This window comes from Bubalus bubalis, chromosome 9 (genome assembly GCF_019923935.1).
Source record: "Bubalus bubalis isolate 160015118507 breed Murrah chromosome 9, NDDB_SH_1, whole genome shotgun sequence".
Taxonomy (NCBI): domain Eukaryota; kingdom Metazoa; phylum Chordata; class Mammalia; order Artiodactyla; family Bovidae; genus Bubalus; species Bubalus bubalis.
This window is the reverse complement of record NC_059165.1, coordinates 103,265,955-103,290,431: the sequence shown is the minus strand read 5'-3', so window position 1 is coordinate 103,290,431 and position 24,477 is coordinate 103,265,955. Positions and strand designations below refer to the sequence as shown.

The 24,477-nt window shown below is 41.1% G+C and overlaps 1 protein-coding gene across 1 annotated transcript; it reads right to left on the bottom strand.

Annotated features, from left to right (window-relative positions):
• Nucleotides 1-2,496: 2,496 nt before the first annotated feature.
• LOC123335263 (olfactory receptor 10H3-like) lies at nt 2,497-3,441 on the bottom strand. The gene has a single exon (XM_044948701.1). It carries the CDS (start codon nt 3,424-3,426, stop codon nt 2,497-2,499), a length of 930 nt encoding a protein of 309 aa, XP_044804636.1. The 5' UTR covers nt 3,427-3,441.
• Nucleotides 3,442-24,477: the final 21,036 nt, after the last annotated feature.

The following is a 24,477-nucleotide window of genomic DNA, read 5'->3' as shown; positions in this document are numbered from 1 at the left end:
TTTCATGCATTGGAGAAGGAAATGGCAACCCACTCCAGTGTTCTTGCCTGGAGAATCCCAGGGACGGGGAAGCCTGGTGGGCTGCCATCTATGGGGTTGCACAGAGTTGGACACGACTGAAGCGACTTAGCAGCAGCAGTATAGTCATAAGGGATTTGATTTAGGTCATACCTGAATACTGTAGTGGTTTTCTCCACTTTCTTCAATTTCAGTCTGAATTTGGCAATAAGGAGTTCATGATCTGAGCCATAGTCAGCTCCTGGTCTTGTTTTGGCTGACTGTTTAGAGCTTCTCCATCTTTGGCTGCAAAGAATATAATCAATCTGATTTCGGTTTGGCCATCTGATAATGTCCATGTGTAGAGTCTTCTCTTGTGTTGTTGGAAGAGGGTGTTTGCTATGACCAGTGCATTCTATTGGCAGAACTCTATTAGCCTTTGCTCTGCTTCATTCCGTACTCCAAGGCCAAATTTGGCTGTTACTCCAGGTATTTCTTGACGTCCTACTTTTGCATTCCAGTCCCCTATAATGAAAAGGACATCTTTTTTGTGTGTTAGTTCTAGAAGGTCTTGTAGGTCTTCATAGAACTGTTCAACTTCAGCTTCTTCAGCATTACTGGTTGGGGCATAGACTTTGATTACCATGATACTGAATGGTTTGCCTTGGAAATGAACAGAGATCATTCTGTCATTTTTGAGATTGCATCCAAGTACTGCATTTTCGGACTCTTTTGTTGACTATGGTGGCTACTCCATTTCTTCTAAGGGATTCCTGTCCACAGTAGTAGATATAATGGTCATCTGAGTTAAATTCACCCATTCCAGTTCGTCTTAGTTCACTGATTCCTAGAATGTCAACATTCACTCTTGTCATCGCCTGTTTGACCACTTCCAATTTGCCTTGATTAATGGACCTAACATTCCAGATTCCTATGCAATATTGCTCTTTACAGCATTGAACCTTGCTTCTATCACCAGTCCCATTCACAACTGGGTGCTGGTTTTGCTTTGGCTCCATCCCTTCATTCTTTTTGGAGTTTTTTCTCCACTGATCTCCAGTAGCATATTGGGTACCTACTGATCTGGGGAGTTCATCTTTCAGTGTCCTATCTTTTTGCCTTTTCATACAGTTCACGGGGCTCTCCAGGCAAGAATACTGAAGTGGTTTTTCATTCCCTTCTCCAGTGGAACACATTCTTTCAGACCTCTCTGCCATGAAAGATCCCAAATGAACACCTGAACTTTACATCTCAAAGAATTAGGAAAAGAACAGACAAAGCCCCAAATTAGTAGAAGGGAGGAACTAAAAAGAAATCAAAGCAGAAACAAATAAAACATAGATTAGAAAAACAATAGAAAATATCAATGAAACTGAGAGTTGGCTCTTTGAAAAGAGAAATAAAATTGACAAAACTTTACTAGACTACTCAGGAGAAAAAAGAAAGAAGGCTCAAATAAAATCAGAAATGTAAATGGAGACATTAAAACTGATACCATAGAAATGCAAAAAGTCAGAAGAGACTATTATGAACAATTATACACCAACTAATTGGACAACCTAGAAGAGATGATAAATTCCTCCAAACACAAAACCTACCAAGACTGACTCATGAGAATTAGAATATGTGAACAGATCAATAACAAGTAAAGAAATTTAACAAACAATCAAAAATTTGGCAACAAAGAAAAGCCCAGAACCAAATGATTTCACAGGTAAATGTTACCAAAGGATCAATGCCAATCATTTTCAAATGCTTCCAAAAACTCTTTTTTAGCTCCTTCTTCATCCTGAAGAAGAGGGGACACTTCCAAACTCATTAACAATGCCAGCTTTGCCATTATACGTAAGTCAGATAACAACAATACTAGAATAGCAAACTCCTGGCCAATATCCTTGATAAATATAAATTCAAGTAATCTCAACAAAATACTAGTAAGCCAAGTTCAGAAGCACATTAAAAGAATCATAAACCAAGGGAGAGAGGCCAAGATGATGGAGTAAATATTTTTTTTTTCGTGGAGACAAATACTTTATTTTCTTTTGTGTATTTCTTATGATTTAAATAGTAATGATAAAACACTAGTCACACTGCTTGACACATGGAAAAGATCCAATTCTGGTGGCATTTCTTATTATGTTTTGGTTATTTTGTTTATTCTTATTTTGGGGGATGGGGATATAAAATCTTCTCTTGTTAATCCATTCAAAAAAAAATCATGTGCATCAGGGTCCTGACACATCCATATGGTGCTTCCCACCTGCCTATAGATAGAGAACATATTCTTAGGCACAGACAATAGGATGGAGTTAATCTCACTGGGTATAAATAGGAGACTATGATGGCTTGAGATAATGCAAGAGGGAGAAAAATTTGAGACAAATAAAGCTAGTATGCACCTAACTTCTATGAAGTGTGGGCATTTTACAGACCAGAATCATTAAAAAAGTATTATAAAGATAGACATTATTATTTCCAACCCTTCCTTCAAACTTTCCATCAGGAACTTAGGGGACAGAAGGTTCTGCGGAAGGTTCTTTTTATGGCGTTCTTCAGCTCTTTATTCCTGAGGCTGAAAATGATGGGGCTAAGAAAAGGGGTGAAGACTGTGTAGGTGGTGGCCAGCAGAGTGTTACTGTCCATGGAATGGGCGACTTTGGGCTTGAGGTAGATGAGGGAGGCAAAACCGTAGTGCACGACCACTATGGTGAGGTGGGAGACACAGGTGGAGAAGGTCTTGTGCCGGCCCTCAGTGGAGGGGATCCTCAGGATGGCGGCCACGATGAAGACATAGGAGAGGACAATGAGGAGTAAGCACCCCATCAGGGCTGTGACACAGACCAGGATCACAGCCAGGGTGACAGAGGCTGTCCCCTTCCCACAGGCCAACTTCAAGAGGGAAAGCACATGGCAGAAAAAATGGTGAATCTCATTAGACCCACAGAAGCTGAGGTGAAAAATGATCAGTGTTACCATCATCCCCATGACTGAGCCACCAGCCCAGCACCAGGACACAAGACGGGCACAGTCACGAGTGCTCATGAGCACGTTGTAGTGCAGGGGGTGGCAGATGGCCACGTAGCGGTCGTAGCCCATGATCATGAGCAGGAAGGAGTGGGTGAAGCCAAACGTGAAGGAGAAGAACATCTGGCTGGCACAGGCCACAAAGGTGATGGAGCGGTGGGTGGAGAGCATATGAACTAACATGTAAGGAGTGATGGCAACAGTGAACAGGATCTCGGAGGTGGAGAGGGCGCACAGGAAGAGGTACATGGGGGTGTGGAGGCTGTGCTCCCTCCAGATGGTGCCCATGATGAGCAGGTTCCCCAGCAGTGTGAACAGGTACATCAGCAGGTACAGCAGGAAGAAGGTGGGCAGGAGCTGCTGAGGGAAGTTGGAGAAGCCGATGAGGATGAATTCAGATATCATGCTGTAGTTTTGATTAGACAAGAATGCTGCATCTGGTGAGATCAGAAACAGAATGAAATCACAGTGGTTAAAACAGATTCATCACGTGCAGAAGATGGAAGAACTAGTTAAATGACACCACAAGGAAGCACTCAGACAAATTCAAGGTGGATCATTCCACAGAACAATTGATCTGGTCTCATTAATAAGCCAGGATAAAGAAAAGGATAAAGAGAAATTCAGGGGACATAACAATAATATGCAATATTGGGTACTAGATCAGATACTGATTTAGATAAGCTAGTTGTATTTTTAAGGAAATAGAGAAGATTTTGATTGTGGTATGGATAAATGAAGAAGTACAAATAATATTAAGGGGTTATTATTAATTAATTTTTGGTTTCCCTGGTGGCTCAGATGGTAAAGAATCTTCCTGCAGTATGGGAGACCTGGGTTTGATCCCCGGGTTGGGAAGATCCCCTGGAGGAGGGCATGGCAACCCACTCCAGAATTCTTGCCTGGAGAATCCCCGTGGACAGAGGAGCTTGGCGGGCTACAATCCATGGGGTCACAAAGAGTTGGCCATGACTGAGTGACTAAGCAGAGTACATATTAATTAATTTATTGATATTTTGTTTGGTTTAATTTTTTTGGCTGTGAAGGTAAATATCAGTAGTTTAAAGGGATACTGAAAAATAAAAAATGATGAAAGTAGAAATGACAAATTTAAATTTCCAGCAAATAAGATTGGAGCCATGTTTTTGTTAGACTCAGCAAACAGTCTTTATCAGATTCATTATTCCAAGCATAGAAAAGTATACAGGTATTCTCCCCAGTGGGACCTACTAAGACCATGGGGCAAAACTTTCAGTTTTATTTGAAAATCATGGATATTGGTAATTTTCTTCATTCCCCTCTTTCTTCCTCCTACTCCTGATAAATAAGTAGTGATTATTAGTTTTCTGTAAGTCTTTCTTTGTTTTGCCATCCATATTTTCTATATATTCTATTTATTCATCTAAAAGAACATGTGACTAAATACATAATTCAAAAATTAAAAAATAAAGGCATACTGAAATTAAAAAAATTCACACACATGCACACACCAAGGAACAAAGGAATATTTCATGAAGGTTAAAAGAACATTGTATCAACCTACATGTATATAATTAACCTATATAAAAACATACACTTGAATGTTAGAAATTAATATTCAACACAACTTCAGTGAAATAATTATAAAATAGAAATTACTAATCAATACTAGATAGATAAGAAATGAAAGTTGGAAATTTTAAGAGAGTTCAGAAATGCAATTTGGGTGTTATTAATTATAATGCACTATAATATTCAGACATTAGCTCCTATATATATTTAAGCTCTTCACAAAACAATATTAAACATGTTTTTTCAAGTACACAGAGGACTTTATAACAAAATTTTACCTTATTTTCAGACATAGAGAAATTCTCCATCTACTTCAAAGTATAAATAATATATAGATTATAATGTGCTAAAGTCAAAAATCACTGGAGAAGGAATAGCTTTCCAAATCCATAAGTTAGAAGGATGTAGTATTAACCTCTTGCTTCAGTAGTAAGTCATAAAATAAATGAGATATTTATAAAAAATAATTCAAGCATCAAATGTCAATTAAAAAATACCTTGAGGAGAATATGCAATTTTATATATTAAGAAATATATATATATATAAAGAAACTTTACCCAGAAAAAGCATGCTTACTACAACTAAAATCAAGTGATGAAAATTAATAAGATAGAAACAGGAGAAAATGCCAATGAGAAAGCATAAAATTAAAATTGGGAGACAACTATAGAAATATAGATATTTAAAATGAATAAAAATAGTACGAAAAATGTAAGTTAAGAAATTGAAATAAAAGATGAATAAATTCACAGAAACATAAAGTTCCAAAACTGGTGCAAAAAAGAAAAATAGAGACCCTGGGTATTCAAAAACTTTCTAAAGAAATTGAAATGTTAAAAATCTTCTCCTTCCTATAATTATCAGCCCCAGTGGGTTTATAAATGTGCACATATACCTTTTAGGAAAAATTGAATATCTTATACATGTTCTTCAAATAAAAGAAAAAAATGGAAAAAATTGAAATCTGCTGAACTTATTTCATCAGGTTAATGCAATCTTGATTCTAAAACTGGGTAAAAATGTTATAAGAAATGACAGTTACTGGCTCACTTTACCTATCAATTTTTGATTTTGAAATCTATTTATGACATCACCTAATCAATGAAATGATGTGTTAAAATTAGTAAATTATGATCAAGTGGTGTTGGTTTATCCCATGAATGACAAAATGGTTTAGCATCATGTGGTTCACATAAATAAATTAAAAAAAATAATGTAAGTATTTTGACCAAGGAAAAAATGTATTTTCTTAAATTTAACTTCTATTTCTGACATTTTAAATGTTCATGTAATAATTGCCTGTAACATGGGAGACCAGAATTCTATCCCTGGGTCAGGAAGATCTGGAGAAGGGAATGGCAACCCACTCCAGTATTCTTGCCTGGAGAATCCTATGGACAGAGGAACCTAACAGGCTACAGTCCATGGAGTCGCTAAGAGTCAGACAGGATTGAGCAACTAACACTTCCTTACCTTACTTTAGGTGTACAACATAATGATTTCACATATGTTTGTCTATTTATGATTTTTAAAGCCCCTTTGCAACATGAAATTGAAGGGGACTTTCTTAGCTAGATAAAGAATACATCCTAGAAAACTAGCAAATAGTATACTATGTAGGGACCTTTACATACATTATTTTATCATCAGGAAGAAGCCAAGGATACTTACTGTCTCTGCTGGTCTTTAACATGGAACTGAAAGTCATGAGTGGGGCTACAAGGAAAGAGAGGAAGGAGATACAGAAGGATTGAAGTGATGAGAACTGATCACCTGTCTGGAAAGATTAGAGAATCAAGATGTAATATGTTAGAACCATAGGAGAGTGCAGTGATGCAGAAGGCAAGATTAACTTCCCAAAACCACAGTCATTTCTTGTGCCCTTAAATCAGTAGTTATCATTAAAATTTAGTTTTTAAGTAAAAAGTAAGACAACAGTCTCAAGTGACACAGATGATATAGAAAGAGTTCTCAAGCATTTTGGCCTCAGGATGCCTTTATACTAAAAAATTATTGAGGCTCCTAAAAGGTATTTGTTTAGGTGGAATGTAACTACCAGTTTTTTACCATATTAGATATTAAAGCTAGAATCTTTAAAAATATTCAGTAATTCAGTTCAGTTCAGTTGCTCAGTCATGTCCAACTCTTTGCAATCCCATAGACTGCAGCACACCAGGCTTCCCTGTCCATGACCAATTCCCGGAGTTTACTCAAACTCATGTCCTTCGAGTTGGTGATGCCATCCAAACATCTCATCCTCTGTCATCCCCTTCTCCTCCCGCCTTCAATCTTTCCCAGCATCAGGGTCTTTTCCAATGAGTCAGTTCTTCACATCAGGTGGCCAAAGTATTGCAGTTTCAGCTTCAGCATCAGCCCTTCCAATGAATATTCACAACTGATTTCCTTTAGGATGGACTGGTTGGATCTCCTTGCAGTCCAAGGGACTCTCAAGAGTCTTCTCAACACCACAGTTCAAAAGCATCAATTCTTTAGCACTCAGCTTTCTTTATAGTCCAACTCTCACATCCATACATGACTACTGGAAAAACCATAAATTTGACTAGACGGATCTTTGTCTGCATTCAGTAATTAGTACACTTTAGAAACAGTAATAAATCTATTACATGTTAACATTAATAAGATATTTATATAAGATTGATTACATTGTTCAAAAACATTTAGTGAGAAGAGTGGTCTTTTATTATGTGTTTGAAAATATATCTAATGTCTGCCTTGATAGAAAACATCCTAATGCTCATATCTATTTCTTCATTTAGTCTGCGATAACATATTGTTTTGGGCTTCCCTGATGGTTCAGACAGGGAAAAAATCTGCCTGCAGTGCAGGAGACCTGGGTTGGATCCCTGGGTTGGGAGGATTCCCCTGGAGAAGGAAATGGCTACCCGCTCCAGTATTCTTGCCTGGAGAATTCCATGGAAAGAGGAGCCGTGTAGTGTTTTAGTTGAAGTATATGATTAAAACACATCCACACATGTAATTAGTAAAATAAGGACCTAATGACCTAAAGACCCCAGGTAATGTCTCTGGGACCCCTAGGGATTCTCACCTTGCTTTGAAAAGCACTGTAATTACAATATCTAGAAATTAACATAAAATATGCAATACATCTAAAGACTTTAAAGCATTAATAACAACGTAGAAGGTGATCTGAATACTTGAAAACAGTCTACTCCCCTGAATGAGTTGAGCTAATATTATCATGATGTCAAGTTTTCCTAAATTACGTTGCACTAGCAATTCCAGGGAATTGATTGTGAATGTGATGAAACTTGCCTAAAATTTCTTCTGAGAATTGAATCAATATAAAACTATAACAAACTTTTAAAAATTGAGTAAACAGGAGAGATATATCCTCCTGGATAATGAGACACATTATAGAATCATAGTCATTTCTTAAAGTGTGATCCTGGATTAAATGGGCACTGATTAAATTGATTCTATGTCTCAGAAAATACCCCTGTATGGTTCAAAACTTAATGTATATAAAGGTGGGAGCACAAATCAATGGGAAAATATAAGATCGCCTGCTACTTTCTGGTGGGGGAAAATGTTCATTTTAGGAAGCAAAGTAAATCTGAATATCTGCCCAAGAACACATGCAAAAGTGGAATCCAGATAGATTTAAGACTGGAGTGGGTTGCCATGCCCTCCTCAATGCTCTTGTAGGCATGGCAACCCACTCCAGTATTCTTGCCGTATTCTTGCTTGGAGAATCCTATGGACAGAGGAGCCTGGTGGCTGCAGTCCTTTGGGTTGCAAAGAGTCAGACAGGACTGAAGCCACTGAGCATGCACGCACTCAAGAGAGTTACTTTTTTTGATTTTAAAAAGCACAAAATTTAAGGTGATATTTTAAAAAAAAGACACGGAAACATCAACATGAAGGACTTTTGTTCCACAAAGGAAATTATAGGTAAAGTTATCAGGCAGATGAAACTTTATGAAGAATAATTTTCACTGTGGGAAACTGTCGATGGAATGCTATCCAGAAAAACGAACAAAGAGTAAGAATCTCAGTACAGGTAACGAGCAGAGAAATCATGGAAAGAGTTACACAGGCAAATGGAAAGATGCCCGGTAAAAAGGAACATGGGGAAGGAGGAAGGTAGGAAGAGAGGGAAGGGTGATGGAATTTCATTGTATAACTATTCAGTTCCCCAAATTAGAAAACATTGTGTTGGCTGGATTATGGGGAGAAAGGAATACTCTTGCAATGCTGGTGAGAATGTAGAATGATGAGAATTCAAAATATACATGCTCTCTACACCAGCAAATTTGGTCCTAAGTGCTTGTCTTGATTTCTCAAACCTATTTATAGGGGAGCATTTAAGAGTTTGCTTCTTGTAGCATTGCTGTAGTGGAGGAATTGGGGAGAGGGGAGGTAGGAAGGACTGGATGCAAACATTGGAGCCTCAAACAGGTGTCAGATATACACATAGCAGTATAAAGGGATTTAAAAAATAATATTGAGTGAATGAAGCAAAGGCCAGGATGAACTCTCTACCATAATCCATTTTGGGCACATTAAAAATTTAGTACATGAAACTACACTGTATCAAACCAGAACAGTGAATGCATGTCATTACATACTTGTCAAAGCCATCAAACGTACAGAGAAAGAGTGAAGCTTAATGTGGACTTGGACTTTGGTTAATTATGATGTATCTCTATTGGTTGATCAGGTTTAAAAATAAAATAAAATTAAATTAAAGACCTTAAAAAAAATGGTAACAAATGGACCACATGATGCAAGATGTGAAAATAGAGAAAACTGAGCTGGCAGAGGAGGTTAAGTGGGAACCTGCTATACTATCTGATCAGTATTTCTATAAACCTAAAACTCCTATAATAAAATGAAGCCCATTCATTTAAGAAATTAAAACATTAAAGGATTTATACAAATTTGTCAAAACGTATATAAATCAAAGGGTACACATGAAGAATTTTAAGTGTTTGTCGAAACAAAAAGACAATGGGATGAAAGAAAGGGAATTAATTAATGAAATATGAGGAGGACCTCACACAAACCAATGGTGATCAAAAGCCGTAAACTGGAGATATCATTGCTCAAACCTCTGCACCTGAACTCCATCATAAAATTAGAAGAAAATTCTATGAATAATTTGAGCCACATTGCTATCCAGAGCTCCTGAACTCCTGGCTCTGAGACAGCCCTCCCATCCCTGACATAATGACCCCTAACCATTTCATTAGGACGTCGTCTCTAAGAATCCCCCACAGTAGCTGTCATTTGGATCTCGGAGGACACAGAATCATCTGGACAGTGAGGAGCTTGGCAGGAGTTGGGGGTGCTCTTTAGAGTGAGGAAGACTGCATTTTGGACCTGAAAAACACGTCCTCTGACCACCTAATTAAGGTCCCCACGCAGAAGCCAAGACACTGGCATCAGCCGCCTTCCATGCTTCATCCCTCCCTTCACTCAGCATTCTCTTTCCCTACCAAGTAGTTCCAGCTCCCCTGCATCCTTATGGCTCCATCTCCTTTTTCCTAGACCACTGCCCCAGGTTCCTCCCATGTCCCCTTCTCTGGTCCCATTCTACTCTGACTCCTAGAGTGAATTTTCTGAAATATGCACAGGGTCTGCCGTCATCAGGCGCAGGGTTCAAAATCAAAGAACTTTGCAGTGTTGATCCACTCCCTTCCCAACCAAGAGCACACAGAGGACTGCCTTCAGTGGGTCCATGAAATTCACCCCAGGGCTTAGGTGCTTGTGCTCAGTTGTGTCCAACTCTTTGCAACCTTTGGACTGTAGCCTTCCAGGCTCCTCCTTCCATGGGATTTTTCAGGCAAGAATACTGGAGTGGGTTGCCATTTCCTTCTCCAGGGGATCTTCTCCACCCAGGAATCGAACCCACGTCTCCTGAGGCTCCTGAATCACAGGCAGCTTCTTTACCTGCTAAGCCAGCAGGAAGTCCACATAAGGGCTTAAAGTTTACCTAAGAAATGTGGTTGTCACTGACTGAGAAGACTGTGTTCCTTCTGATCTGGTTTGTTGTCATCCTTCTGTACTTGATATATCACCAGCTGACCCCATTCTAAACTCGGGGTCTCTGACCCCAGTGGAGGACTTAGACCCTCTGGTAACCACACAACACAGTTCCCCCCAGGAGGCTGATTCAACCTCCACTCTCTTCTCCAGCCCCTACCTCACCCCTGCAGCCTACCTTTCCACCTCCTGCATGGTGGAACACCATGATTATTAAGGCTGGCCTCTCCCTTCTTCTCTAATAGGTGGACAGAATTTTGTCTCCTTTGGTCTCATGGAGGAGTGCTTGTGCACCAGTGCTGAGCAAACATCAGACACATCACAGGAGTGAAGCCTGCTCACACTTCTGTCTCCTCCGGAGCCTCCCCTCCAGGTTAGCTGGGCCAGAGCAGGACAGAGCAACAAAGACAAGATAACCTAGAACAGGATTTCTCAGCTTTAGCATTAGTGATGTTTGTTTCTGTTTTGTAAACTTTAAACTTTTTATTTTGTATTGGGGTATAGCCAATTAACAATGTTGTGATAGTTTCAGAGGAACAGCGAATGAATTCAGCCATGCATATACATGTATCCATTCTCCCCCAAGGGCTTCCTTGGTGGTTTAGATGGTAAAGAATCAGCCCACAGTGTGGGAGACCCAGGTTCAGTCCCCTGGTTGGGAAGATCCCCTGGAGAAGGAAATGGCTACACACTCCAGTATTCTTACCTGGAGAATTCCATGGACAGAGAAGCCTGGCGGGCTATGGGGTCACAGAGTTGGACACAATTGAGCAACTAACACTTTCACTTTTACTTTCACTGGCCTCAATTCACCAGAGGCCTGCAGCATCCTCTCCCCACCAAATTCTGATGACCAAAAAGCTTTAGATTTGTCCAGATGTCCACCATGGGGCAGAATCATCCTGGGTTGACAACTGCTGACCTAGAAGCTGCAAAGGACACTTGAGCTAAACGAGAAGAAAGGACGCAGAGTGGGCAAAATGAGAAGACCCGGAGCAGCTTTCCACAACCAAGCTCCTCTCTTACTACTCTTTTCCCCAGCCCCAGTCTCATCCCCAGGCTGAGAAGCGCTGCTCACAATGGTAGATTCTGCCTCCGTAGCTTTCTGTCCTGGTTTCCCTCTGCCTGGGCTGCCTCTTCCAGAAATGGTCAGTCGGGGTGAGCAGAAGCTCTCCTGCTTGTTGCTGTCAGCAGCACCCCCAGGCAGGTGTGGAGTGAGATCTAGAATCTCCCAAATGTGATATACAGTGTGCTTTATCCCTGCTGCAGCCTCCAGCAGGCTGTTCCCAAGAGCATCTTCATGGAACCAACTGCAAGGGCAGTCCTCAGGGTCTGGAGAGGCTGAGCGGGACCTCAGGGGGAGCTTCTGGGATCTTCAGTCTCAGCTATTCACACACAACAGAGATTCCCTGCTGCCTCCCTCTGCCCAGTGTGATGGCAGCCACTGCTGAGGGCTGAGCTCTCAGTCTTGGGGGATACAGGGCTGGATACAGATGCCCTTGACCCCTTGCGGGTAAAGAAAGGGTCAGAGGGAAGTCAGGAACTGGAGGAGCCCAGAGTAAGAATCCATGGCTGTGCCCTTGGGTAAGGCCAGTTGGAAAGCTGTCCAGAATAAGGGTACTTTGGAGCTGGCTCCTGGGGAGTGGTTTCTCTTGCATAAGGTAAGTGCTCAATGTCTTCTAGCCACATTGGAAAGTCCCACCTTCCTCTCCATCTACCTCTGCCCTATCCCTGTTATCCTGGTGATCCAGGTCAGAAAGTCTTGTTACTGAGTCCAAGTGCGCTCTGGAGTATCGCCGCACATTGGCCAATGAATCCGAGAGGTGTTGAGGCAAGGAAGAGACTTTAATTGGGGAGCCAGCAGACCCAGAAGATGGCAGTCTAGCACCTCAAAATAACCATCTTATTGGGGTCTGGATGCCAGGTTCTTTTACAGATTAGAGATGAGGGGATGAGAGGAAGCAAAGTAAAAAGGCCATTAATATTGCAAACGTCTCCTAGAATGACAAGCCTCAGGTGTGTTAATTTCTTCCTTCCTGCCATCCACAGGTAGACAGGATTCTGAAATAACGCACTTTAGTTTAACAGTCAGGCAGAGGGGCAGGATTCTCGGAGGTAAACCATTCTGTATGATTATAATAACAAAAGCAATGAAATGCAAGTCAAAGAAACAGTTTCACCATGGGGTCAGAATTGGCTTCCTCCCTGCAAAAGTCTGACATTAGCATAAGACTCTTTATGATAAAATATGAACATTTGATCTTTTGGTCTTTATCCCTTATTCTTGACTCTCGGTTCCGGAAACTATTAGTATCTCAGGAGTGAGCAAAGTGTCTTTTTTTATACTGACGAGATGATTAGTAACTGGAGGCCCCAAGGTAGCTTTCTGGGGATGGTCTCCAGAAAGATCAAGGCAAGATTCAAAGGCTGAAACTTTTACCCCCACTCCCTTAGGCCTCCAGAACAAGGAGAGGAGGTGCAGATTGAGTTAGGCACCAAAGCTCAAGGATTTAATCAGTCATGACTCTGTGATAAAACCTTAATAGAAACTCCCTAAACAACAGGATTTGGAGAGTTTCTAGGAGACAGTTTCTAGGTGGTGAACACAGGAAGGTGCTAGGAAGGTGTGGTGTATCCGGAGAAGGATGGAAACTCTTCACTCCTTACCTTGGAATCTGTCCTATGCTTCCCTTTCATGTGTTTGTGCCTAAGTTGCATCTTCAATAGCAAACTAGCACCTAGGTGGCCCGGTGGTAAAGAATCCGCCTAAGCATGCAGGAGACACAGATTTGATCCCTGGGTCTAGAAGATCCCCTGGAGCAGGAAGTTGCAACCCACTCCCGTATTTTTGCCTGGAGAATCCCATGGACAGAGGAGCCTGGCGGGCCACAGTTTATAGGATCACAAAGAGTCAGACATGACTGAGAGACTGAGCACACACAATAGCAATGAAAGAAGTTTTCTGAATTCTCTAAATCATTTTAACAAAGTGTAGAACTTGAAAGCGGGGAGTGGGCTGTGGAAGCATCCAACTTCCTAGCCTGGACTGGTGGCTGAAGTGGGAGTGGTCTTGTGGAACTGAGCCCTTCGCCTGTGAATTCTGACACCAGCTCCAGGTAGTTGATGTGCGTGTGTGCTTAATCCCTCAGCTATGTCTGATTCTGTGCAAGCCTATGCACTGTCGCCCACCCGGCTCCTCTGTCCATGGGATTTTCCAGGCAAGAAGACTGGGGTGGGTTGCCATTTCCTACTGTAGGGGATGGTTCCAATCCAGGGATTGAACCCCTGTCTCAGTGTCAGAATTGAACTATAGGACACCATTGGTATCCAGAGAGTTGGAGAACCGATCTTTAGTGTAGAGATAGAAGCCACAGGCTTAATGTCATAAGTGTTTAGCAACACTGTCTGCTCAGCCTCTGCAATCAGCCTCGAATCTTGCCACTCAACTCATCCAGGATGCCCTCAGCTGTCTCCACTCCACCTCTCTGCACCATTTTCTACATCTGCCCACATCCACTCCTGCCCTTAGCAGCTTACTCCCCTCACAATATTCAGAAAGAGCTCTCCATGAGGAAGAATCTGACCCTGCTGCTTGTGCTGGAAACCAACTGCTGGGTACAACCACCTTGGAAAATGGATTGGCAGTATCTATTGCAGGTGAATTGCAGATCTTCACTATGATTCAGTAATTACACATCTAGGTACAGACTCAAGAGAACAGCACATAAGTATTATCCACTAAAGGACATGTTTTCAACATTCACAGTAATGCAATGCATAGGAATCCCAGAGTGGAAACAACCCAAATGTCTATGCATACGTTCATATCATAGAATATCGTACAACTATTTTTTTTGTAAGTGTATTTAAAATATTTACAGGCAATGCAGTGGTTTGATATAATTATATATTATAAAACAATCACTGAAATAACATCAGTTCAATTCAGTCACTCAGTTGTGTCCGACTTTTTGCGACCCATGAACCGCAGCACGCCAGGCCTCCCTGTCTATTACCAACTCCCAGAGTCCACCCAAACCCATGTCCATTGAGTCGGTGATGCCATCCAACCATCGCATCCTTTGTCGTCCCCTTCTCCTCCTGCCCTCGATCTTTCCCAGGATCAGGGTCTTCTCAAATGAGTCAGCTCTTCACATGAGGTGGTCAAAGTATTGGAGTTTCAGCTTCAACATCAGTCCTACCAATGAACACCCAGGACTGATCTCCTTTAGGATGGACTGGTTGGCTTTCCTTGCAGTCCAAGGGACTCCCAAGAGTCTTCTCCAACACCACAGTTCAAAAGCATCAATTCTTTGGTGCTCAGCTCTCTTTATAGTCCAATTCTCACATCCATATAGGACCACTGGAAAAATCATAGCCTTGACTAGACGGACCTTTGTTGGCAAAGTAATGTCTCTGCTTTTGAATATGCTGTCTAGGTTGATCATAACTTTCCTTCCAAGGAGTAAGCGTATCTTAATTTCATGGTTCATGGCTGCAATCATCATCTGGTTTCGGAGCCCAGAAAAATAAAGTCAGCCACTGTTTCCACTGTTTCCCCATCTATTTCCCATGAAGTGATGGGGCTGGATGCCATGATCTTCAGTTTTCTGAATGTTGAGCTCTAAGCCACTTTTTTCACTTTCCTCTTTCACTTTCATCAAGAGGATCTTTAGTTCTTCACTTTCTGCCATCATGGTGGTGTCATCTGCATATCTGAGGTTATTGATATTTCTCCCTGGCAATCTTGATTCCAGCTTGTGCTTCCTCCAGCCCAGCGTTTCTCATGATGTCCTCTGCATATAAGTTAAATAAGCAGGGTGACAATATTCAGCCTTGACGTACTCCTTTTCCTATTTGGAACCAGTCTGTTGTTCCATGTCCAGTTCTAACTGTTGCTTCCTGACCTGCATACAGGTTTCTTAAGAGGCAGGTGAGGTGGTCTGGTATTCCCATTTCTTGAAGATTTTTCCACAGTTTATTGTGATCCACACAGTCAAAGGTTTGGCATAGTCAATAAAGCAGAAAGAGATGTTTTTCTGGAACTCTCTTGCTTTTTTGATGATCCAGTGGATGTTGGCAATTTGATCTCTGGTTCCTCTGCCTTTTCTAAATCCAGCTTGAACATCTGGAAGTTCACGGTTCATGTATTGCTGAAGCCTGGCTTTGGAGAATTTTGAGCATTACTTTACTAGTGTGTGAGATGAGTACAATTGTGTGGTAGTTTGAGCATTCTTTGGCATTGCCTTTCTTTGGGATTGGAATGAAAACTGACCTGTTCCAGTCCTGTGGCCACTGCTGAGTTTTCCAAATTTGCTGGCATATTGAGTGCAGCACTTTCACAGCATCATCTTTCAGGATTTGAAATAGCTCCACTGGAATGCCATCACCTCCACTAGCTTTGTTTGTAGTGATGCTTCCTAAGGTCCACTTGACCTCACATTCCAGGATGTCTGGCTCTAGGTGAGTGATCACATCATCTTGATTATCTGGGTCATGAAGATATTTTTTGTAAAGTTCTTCTGTATATTCTTGCCACCTCTTCTTAATATCTTCTGCTTCTGTTAGGTCCCTATCATTTCAGTTACCATGTGTTATCTCTTCATATTTTCGTTTAGCCTCTCCACATGCTTTGTAATCCACTGGGCTTCCCAGATGGCACTAGTGGTAAAGAATATACTTACCAGTGCAGGAGATGCAAGAGACATGGGTTTGATCCCTGGATTGGAAAGATCCTCTGGAGAAAGAAATGGCAACCCACTCCAGCATTCTTGCCTGAAAAATTCTGATAGAGGAGCCTGCTGGAGACCCCCTGGTCCAGGGGGCCACAAGGAGTGGGACATGACTGAGTGACTGAGCACAGCACACACAACACACAGTCTTTGAATTACCAATTACTTAAATTTCTAGTATTAAATGGTATAGTGAGACTACTCTGTTTATTAGAAAGCAGAGCATCTAAGCTTACTTCTCATGTGTACCTGATTTGATTCTCATTTCTCAGAGCAGCTGAGATGAGGAAAGACCACTATTCATGTAAACATTTAAAGTTCACAGATGGCCAGCCAAGTTTCGACGCATGAGGCAGGGTGCTCAGGGCTGGTGCACTGGGATGACCCAGAGGGATGGGATGGGGAGGGAGAAGGGAGGGGGGTTCAGTATGGGGAACACATGTATACCCATTGCTGATTCATGTCAATGTATGGCAAAACCACTAGAATATTGTAAAGTTGTAAAGTAATTAGCCTCCAATTAAAAAAAAAAAAACAACAACTCATTGCTACATTGAACTAGCTGTTACTGTTGTCCTCAAATTGTAGGGCTAATGAGATTAATGGCAAGTTCTGGAAAGGTTTAAGCAGCCCTCTTGCTGTTTCAGATAACAAAAAGTATGCACAAAATGTATAATCCTTGATTTTAAGATCTTTTAATCATAAAAATCACAGTTAATCATTGTTTAGCACATCTTACAGAATATTGATAATAAAGTTAGGTAACAAAAATATTGTATCCTAGCCACCAAACTATACTTTAGCTTGTGTAATAATAGAATTTGGGATTAAATGCTGATTTTATCAATGTAACATTAAATGTTTTAGGACCAAAAAAAAAAAAAAACCAAAAAAAAAAACAAACAAACAAATGAAAAAGAAAGCTGTGGTACATATACACAATGGAATATTACTCAGCTATTAAAACTAAGGCATTTGAATCCTTTCTAATGAGGTGGATGAAACTGGAGCCTATTATACAGAGTGAAGTAAGTCAGAAAAAAACAAACCACCAATACAGTATATTAATATATATATATTTATATATATGGAATTTAGAAAGATGGTAATGATGATCCTATATGCAAGACAGCAAAAGAGACACAGATGTAAAGAACAGGCTTTTGGACTCTGTGGGAGAAGGCGAGGGTGGGGTGATTTGAGAGAATAGCATTGAAACATGTATATTATCATATTTGACATGGTTTGCCAGTCCAGGTTTGATGCATGAGACAGGGTGCTCAGGGCTGGTGCACTGGGATGACCCAGAGGGATGGGATGGGGAGGGAGGTGGGAGGTGGGTTCAGGATGGGGATCACATGTACACCTGTGGTGGATTCATGTCAATGTGTGGCAAAAACCACTACAATATTGTAAAGTAATTAGCCTCCAAGTAAAATAAATAAATTAATTTACTAAAAAAAGTTCAAGCCAAACAAATAAAATAAAAATTTATGGACCCCTATTGCCATGGAAACAAACTCTTCAAGGGGAACACAGCATCTTGCATATTGTTGCTATTGTTCAGTCGCCCAGTTATGTCTGACTCTTTGCGACCCCAAGGACTGCAGCACACCACCTGTTTCATATTCCAGAAACCCTCAGTTACATCTAACCCTTCAGGGTTCACCAGATATACCATTGTGCCCAAATGCACCATGCCTATGTCACTCTTAACCTTTGTGCTTGCTGTCTCTTCTTCCTAGAAAGTCCTCTCCCATCTGTGTACCTCACCTGGATCACACCTCCTTACCCTTCAGGTCTCACTTGAGACATCACTCCCATCCAGAAGTGATGTCTTAACAACTAGTCTTTGTTAAGCCACAGACCAGTCTCTGATCTACTGTTAGCTCTCACAGGCTCTTAGGCTTTCCTCATCACACCTTGGGCCACTCTGTGTTGTCACCTTTGGTTACATGACAGCTTCCCCACTGGGGCATAAGAATGAGTGTTGAAAGTGAAAGTGCTAGTGACTCAGTCGTGTCTGACTCTGTGACTCCATGGACCGTAGCACTCCAGGCTCCTCTGTCTATGGGATTTCCCAGGCGAGAATACTGGTGTGGGTTGCATTTCCTCCTCCAGATGGGGATCTTCCCAATCCAGGGATTGAACCCTGGGCTCTTGCATTGCAGGTGGATTCTTTACCATCTGAGTCATCAGGTCAGCTCTGTCCTTGGTTATTGCTGGATACTAGTGCCTAACATGTCTCCACATTAAATAACTATTTAATAAGCTTTTGTGACTATATAAATAAGGGCAAGTGCTGTAAGTGTTGCAAAGAAAAGCAGATTCTGACATTATGTTGGAACTGTTTCTTTGACTTGCTTTTCATTGCCTTTGTTATTATAATTATATGCAATGACCTGCCTCAGTGAATCCTGCCCCATGCTTGACTGTTAAAGTGCCTTTGTTCAGAATCCTGTCCACCTGTAGATGGCAGGAAGGAAGATATTAACACACCCCTTACCTGAAGCTTGCCATTGTAGGAGATGTTTGCAAGATTAATGGCCTTTTTACTTTGTTTCCTTCCCTCTGCTCATCTCTGATCTGTAAAAGAACCTGGCATCTAGACTCCATAGAATGGTTATAATGACACATTAGTCTGTCATCTTCTTGGTCATTTCAACTGGAGAATTTTGATGGACAAGGAAGAGATCCCCAAGCAATGTTCTGATAGCATTTAAAGCAGAGGGAATAGTTTGAGCAAAGGCATGCAGGTGTGCTGCGCATGGAAGGAGAGAGATTACCAGTGGCTTGAAGAGCCACAAAGAATAATTGCTCTGGCCCCCACAAAGAAGCAGGTAAAAGGTACAGACAGCTGGAAGGTAGAATTAGATCCCTACATGGTTTTTACGGGAAGCATACGGACTGAAAAGGCCCACCTTGGCCAGCACCATAGTAACCATCTGCATGAGTTGTTTATGAAAGGAGGTCCTAGTAAGGAACATGGAACTAATAAGCCACCACTACCCAGAAGAGTTTGGGAAAGGTCAAAAGGAGACACCATATGTCTGATCATCTCCCAGGAGACTCCTCAGTGGCACCCATCTTGGCTGAGCGATGTGTGAGCCACCAGGAAGGAGTCTTGAATCGGAATGATTGGCCAAAGACAACCTGGAAACTAGTCCTGTCACTATAAAATCCAAGGCTGTGAGCCATGTGGCAGAGCAGTTCTCCTGGGTTCCCTTACCCTACAGCCCTCTGCCTAGGCGCCCCTTCCCAATAAAGTCTTTGTCGGCATGTAAGTCTCCTCAGACAATTCATTTTTGAGTGTTAGACAAAATTCCACTTTTGGACCCTGGAAGGGATCCCACTTCCTGCAACATGGCCATCCATTTCACCTAAGCTCCAGGTAATACACGTTGTCCTGGATCTAAGAAATTTTGGAGAATATGACATGGCTCACATATGTACATTGATATCAGGTTTCCTCAGCTCAACAAAAATCAGAAAGGAGCTGGGAGAGGGCTATACATTCTGTCAACAAAAGAATTGCTGGGGTTCATGAACTCATTCTTCACTGATGTCTCTGGTACACAGAAGTCAGAGAAGAAAGGGACATATCATACAGTCTAAGGGATGGAGAAGAGATAGGTCAGGGGCAGGGGCTCTGCTTCTTCTCACAGATCCCCTTGTCCAGATGACTGTTCTACAGGAAGTAATCCTAGTGACTATGATGGAGCATCTTAATGCAATCTTCAGATTCTTAGGTGTTGTTTGTTCACAATGTTAACACATCTCTGAAAAGACACAGATAACTGTAGGCAGGAAAAAAAAATTCCCTTCTTGACTCCAGGATTACAGATATGATTTTGTCCCATCAAAGCAAAATTCTGGTCTCCTTGATAACTAAGATTCAAAAAAGAATCCTCAACTCATAGCACATCTCAGAGCAGCCAATTTGTCAATCTCACTAGCTTTTCAGAAGAAACTGGGACTCAGAAAGAGGAAGTAACCCAGTGTAGGTCCTGCTGTTTCATCATGCAGTCTGTCATGGTGCCTTCTCTGAATGTCCAGCTCATGGTTGTCTTTCTTCTGGTGTGTGTGGTGCAATCACCTTAATTGTCTGCAACAGCCTGAAACTAAATCCTGGACCCAGCTTTGTGAAGTTGGACAAGTGACTTGTTTTTACTGAACTTCAATTTCCCCTTTGGTGAAAGACCAATCTGTAAGGACAGAAAGTCCTGTGCATGTACAATACATAGGATGCATTAGGTCCTTGGTCTGTCACGTCCAGGGCACCAAGACTCTTTGGGGAGATGTGATAAGTTATGACAACCTCCAGTAAGAGTTGAGTGCCCTCACCATAGACACACACACATGCATTTTAGACTAGCTCCAGCTGGGTGACCTTGCATGTTATCGAATTTACCTAACCTCAGTTTCCTTTGGTGGAACACAGTGGTAAAATAGAACTGCACCTCATAGTTTGTTGTGAGGATTCAAGGAGTTAATGTGTGAACAACGCCTGACACATAGGAAATACTCACAGAAGGGGTTCTAGGAGTATGATAACAGGGCATTGTACTCTGTCTTCCTTTCCAGGGGAATATATCTAGCCTTCAACACATCTTGAGGACCAGGCTCTGGAACAGTCACAGGACCACAGAGATGAATTAGGTGCCATTTTTTCTTTTCACACACTCCCACTTTGTCAGAGGACCAGACCCATGAGAATAAAACCACACTAAGGGTGGTGTGCTAGGAGATGTTGAAAAATAATGAAGGAGGGGCATTTTATTGGCAGCATAAGGAATCAGTAGGGGTTCTCCAAGAGAATGAAGAGAAAATCAAGCCACCAAGGAGAACTCCAAATAAAAGTAAAAAGGTATGAGAGTGCAGAGTATGGGCTCAAGGAATAAGAGGAGAGGTCTTGAGGGAGATGGGGTCCCTAAGCTTCCCCTTCCCTTTCCTCATGTTCAAAGCTGAGAGATAAACCAGATTTAGCCTTTGTGAATGTTTGAGAGAGCCCCTGGCCTTAGATTTCACCTCACTAGCTTCATGAAGCCTTAGTGGAAGACTGGGCTGCATCTCTGCAAACTAATTCTAGGTTCTGAGCCTAAGACAGCCTAGTAGCAGCTCTACTCTGGAGTATGAGCTGCCCTATTACCATAGCATTATTCTGGGAGACTCTACTCAACTTTTGGAATCACTGACTACACCACCTTGCCTCCGTAAATCTCACACATGACTCTTTCTAATTCAACATGGAGCCCACAATACAAGGTATCCAAATGGTTATTGTTGTTCAGTTGTAAAGTCTTGTCTGACTCTTTAGCAACCCCATGGTTGCTAAACCCCATGAGGAAGCACACCAGCCTCCTCTGTCCTCCACTATCTCCCAGAGTTTGATCAGATTCATGTCCGTTGAGTTGGTGATGTTATCCAATCATTTCAGCAGCCCCCTTCTTTTGCCTTCAGTCTTTCCCAGCATCAGGGTACTTTCCAATGAGTCGGCTCTTTGGATCAGGTGGCCAAACTATTAGAGCTTCAGCTTCAGCATCAATCCATCCGATATTCAGGGCTGATTCCTTTAGGATTGACTGGTTTGATCTTCTTGCAGCCCAAGGGACTCTCAAGAGTCTTTTCCAACACCATAATTTGAAAACATCAATTCTTCACGGCTCAGCCTTCTTTATGGTCTAATTCTCACATCTGTACATGACTACTGAAAAAAACGTAGCTTTGACTATATGGACCTTTGTTGGCAAAGTGATGTCTCTGCTTTTTAATAGGCTGTCTAGGTTTGTCATAGTTTTCCTTTCAAGGAGCAAGTGTCTTTTATTTTTTTTAATTTTTTTCAAAATTTATTTTATTTTTTAACTTTACAATATTGTATTGGTTTTGCCATATATCAACATGAATCCGCCACAGGTATACACATGTCCCCCATCCTGAACCCTCCTCCCTCCTCCCTCCCCGTACCATCCCTCTGGGTGGTCCCAGTGCACCAGCCCCAAGCATCCAGTATCGTGCATCAAACCTGGACTGGCAACTCATTTCATATATGATATTGTACATGTTTCAATGCCATTCTCCCAAATCATCCCACCCTCTCCCTCTCCCACAGAGCCCAAAAGACTGTTCTATACATCAGTGTCTCTTTTGCTGTCTCGTATACAGGGTTATTGTTACCGTCTTTCTAAATTCCATATATATGCGTTAGTATACTGTATTGGTGTTTTTCTTTCTGGCTTACTTCACTCTGTATAATAGGCTCCAGTTTCATCCACCTCATCAGAAATGATTCAAATGTATTCTTTTTAATGGTTGAGACTCCATTGTGTATATGTACCACAGCTTTCTTATCCATTCATCTGCTGATGGACATCTAGGTTGCTTCCATGTCCTGGCTATTATAAACAGCGCTGCAATGAACATTGGGGTACATGTGTCTCTTTCACTTCTGGTTTCCTCAGTGTGTATGCCCAGCAGTGGATTACTGGGTCATAAGGCAGTTCTATTTCCAGTTTTTTAGGGAATCTCCACACTGTTTTTCATAGTGGCTGTACTAGTTTGCATTCCCACCAACAGTGTAAGAGGATTCCCTTTTCTCCACACCCTCTCCAGCATTTATTGCTTGTAGACTTTTGGATCACAGCGTTTCAGACTGGCGTGAAATAGTACCTCATAGTGGTTTTGATTTGCATTTCTCTGATAATGAGTGATGTTGAGCATCTTTTCATGTATTTGTTAGCCATCTGTATTTCTTCTTTGGAGAAATGTCTATTTAGTTCTTTGGCCCATTTTTTGATTGGGTCATTTATTTTTCTGGAATTGAGCTGTAGGAGTTGCTTGTATATTTTTGAGATTAGTTATTTGTCAGTTGCTTCATTTGCTATTATTTTCTCCCATTCTGAATGGTGTCTTTTCACCTTGCTTATAGTTTCCTTTGTTGTGCAGAACTTTTAAGTTGAATTAGGTCCCATTTGTTTATTTTTGCTTTTATTTCCAATATTCTGGGAGGTGGGTCATAGAGGATCCTGCTGTGATGTATGTCGGAGAGTGTTTTGCCTATGTTCTCCTCTAGGAGTTTTATAGTTTCTGGTCTTACATTTAGATCTTTAATCCATTTTGAGTTTATTTTTGTGTATGGCATTAGAAAGTGTTCTAGTTTCATTCTTTTACAAGTGGTTGACCAGATTTCCCAGGACCACTTGTTAAAGAGATTGTCTTTTCTCCATTGCATATTCTTGCCTCTTTTGTCAAAGATAAGGTGTTCATAGGTGCGTGGATTTATCTCTGGGCTTTCTATTTTGTTCCATTGATCTATATTTCTGTCTTTGTGCCAGTACCATACTGTCTTGATGACTGTGGCTTTGTAGTTAGAGCCTGAAGTCAGGCAGGTTGATTCCTCCACTTCCATTCTTTTTTCTCAAGATTGCTTTGGCTATTCGAGGTTTTTTGTATTTCCATACAAATTGTGAAATTATTTGTTCTAGCTCTGTGAAGAATACCATTGGTAGCTTGATAGGGATTGCATTGAATCTATAAATTGCTTTGGGTAGTATACTCATTTTCACTATATTGATTCTTCCAATCCATGAACATGGTATATTTCTCCATCTATTAGTGTCCTCTTTGATTTATTTCACCAGTGTTTTATAGTTTTGTATATATAGGTCTTTAGTTTCTTTAGGTAGATATATTCCTAAGTATTTTATTCTTTTCGCTGAAATGGTGAATGGAATTGTTTCCTTAATTTTTCTTTCTATTTTCTCATTATTAGTGTATAGGAATGCAAGGGATTTCTGTGTGTTGATTTTATATCCTGCAACTTTACTATAGTCATTGATTAGTTCTAGCAATTTTCTGGTGGAGTCTTTAGGGTTTTCTATGTAGAGGATCATGTCATCTGCAAACAGTGAGAGTTTTACTTCTTCTTTTCCAATTTGGATTCCTTTGATTTCTTTTTCTGCTCTGATTGCTGTGGCCAAAACTTCCAAAACTATGTTGAATAGTAATAGTGAAAGTGGGCACTCTTGTCTTGTTCCTGACTTTAGGGGAAATGCTTTCAATTTTTCACCATTGAGGATAATGTTTCCTGTAGATTTGTCATATATAGCTTTTATTATGTTGAGGTATGTTCCTTCTATTCCTGCTTTC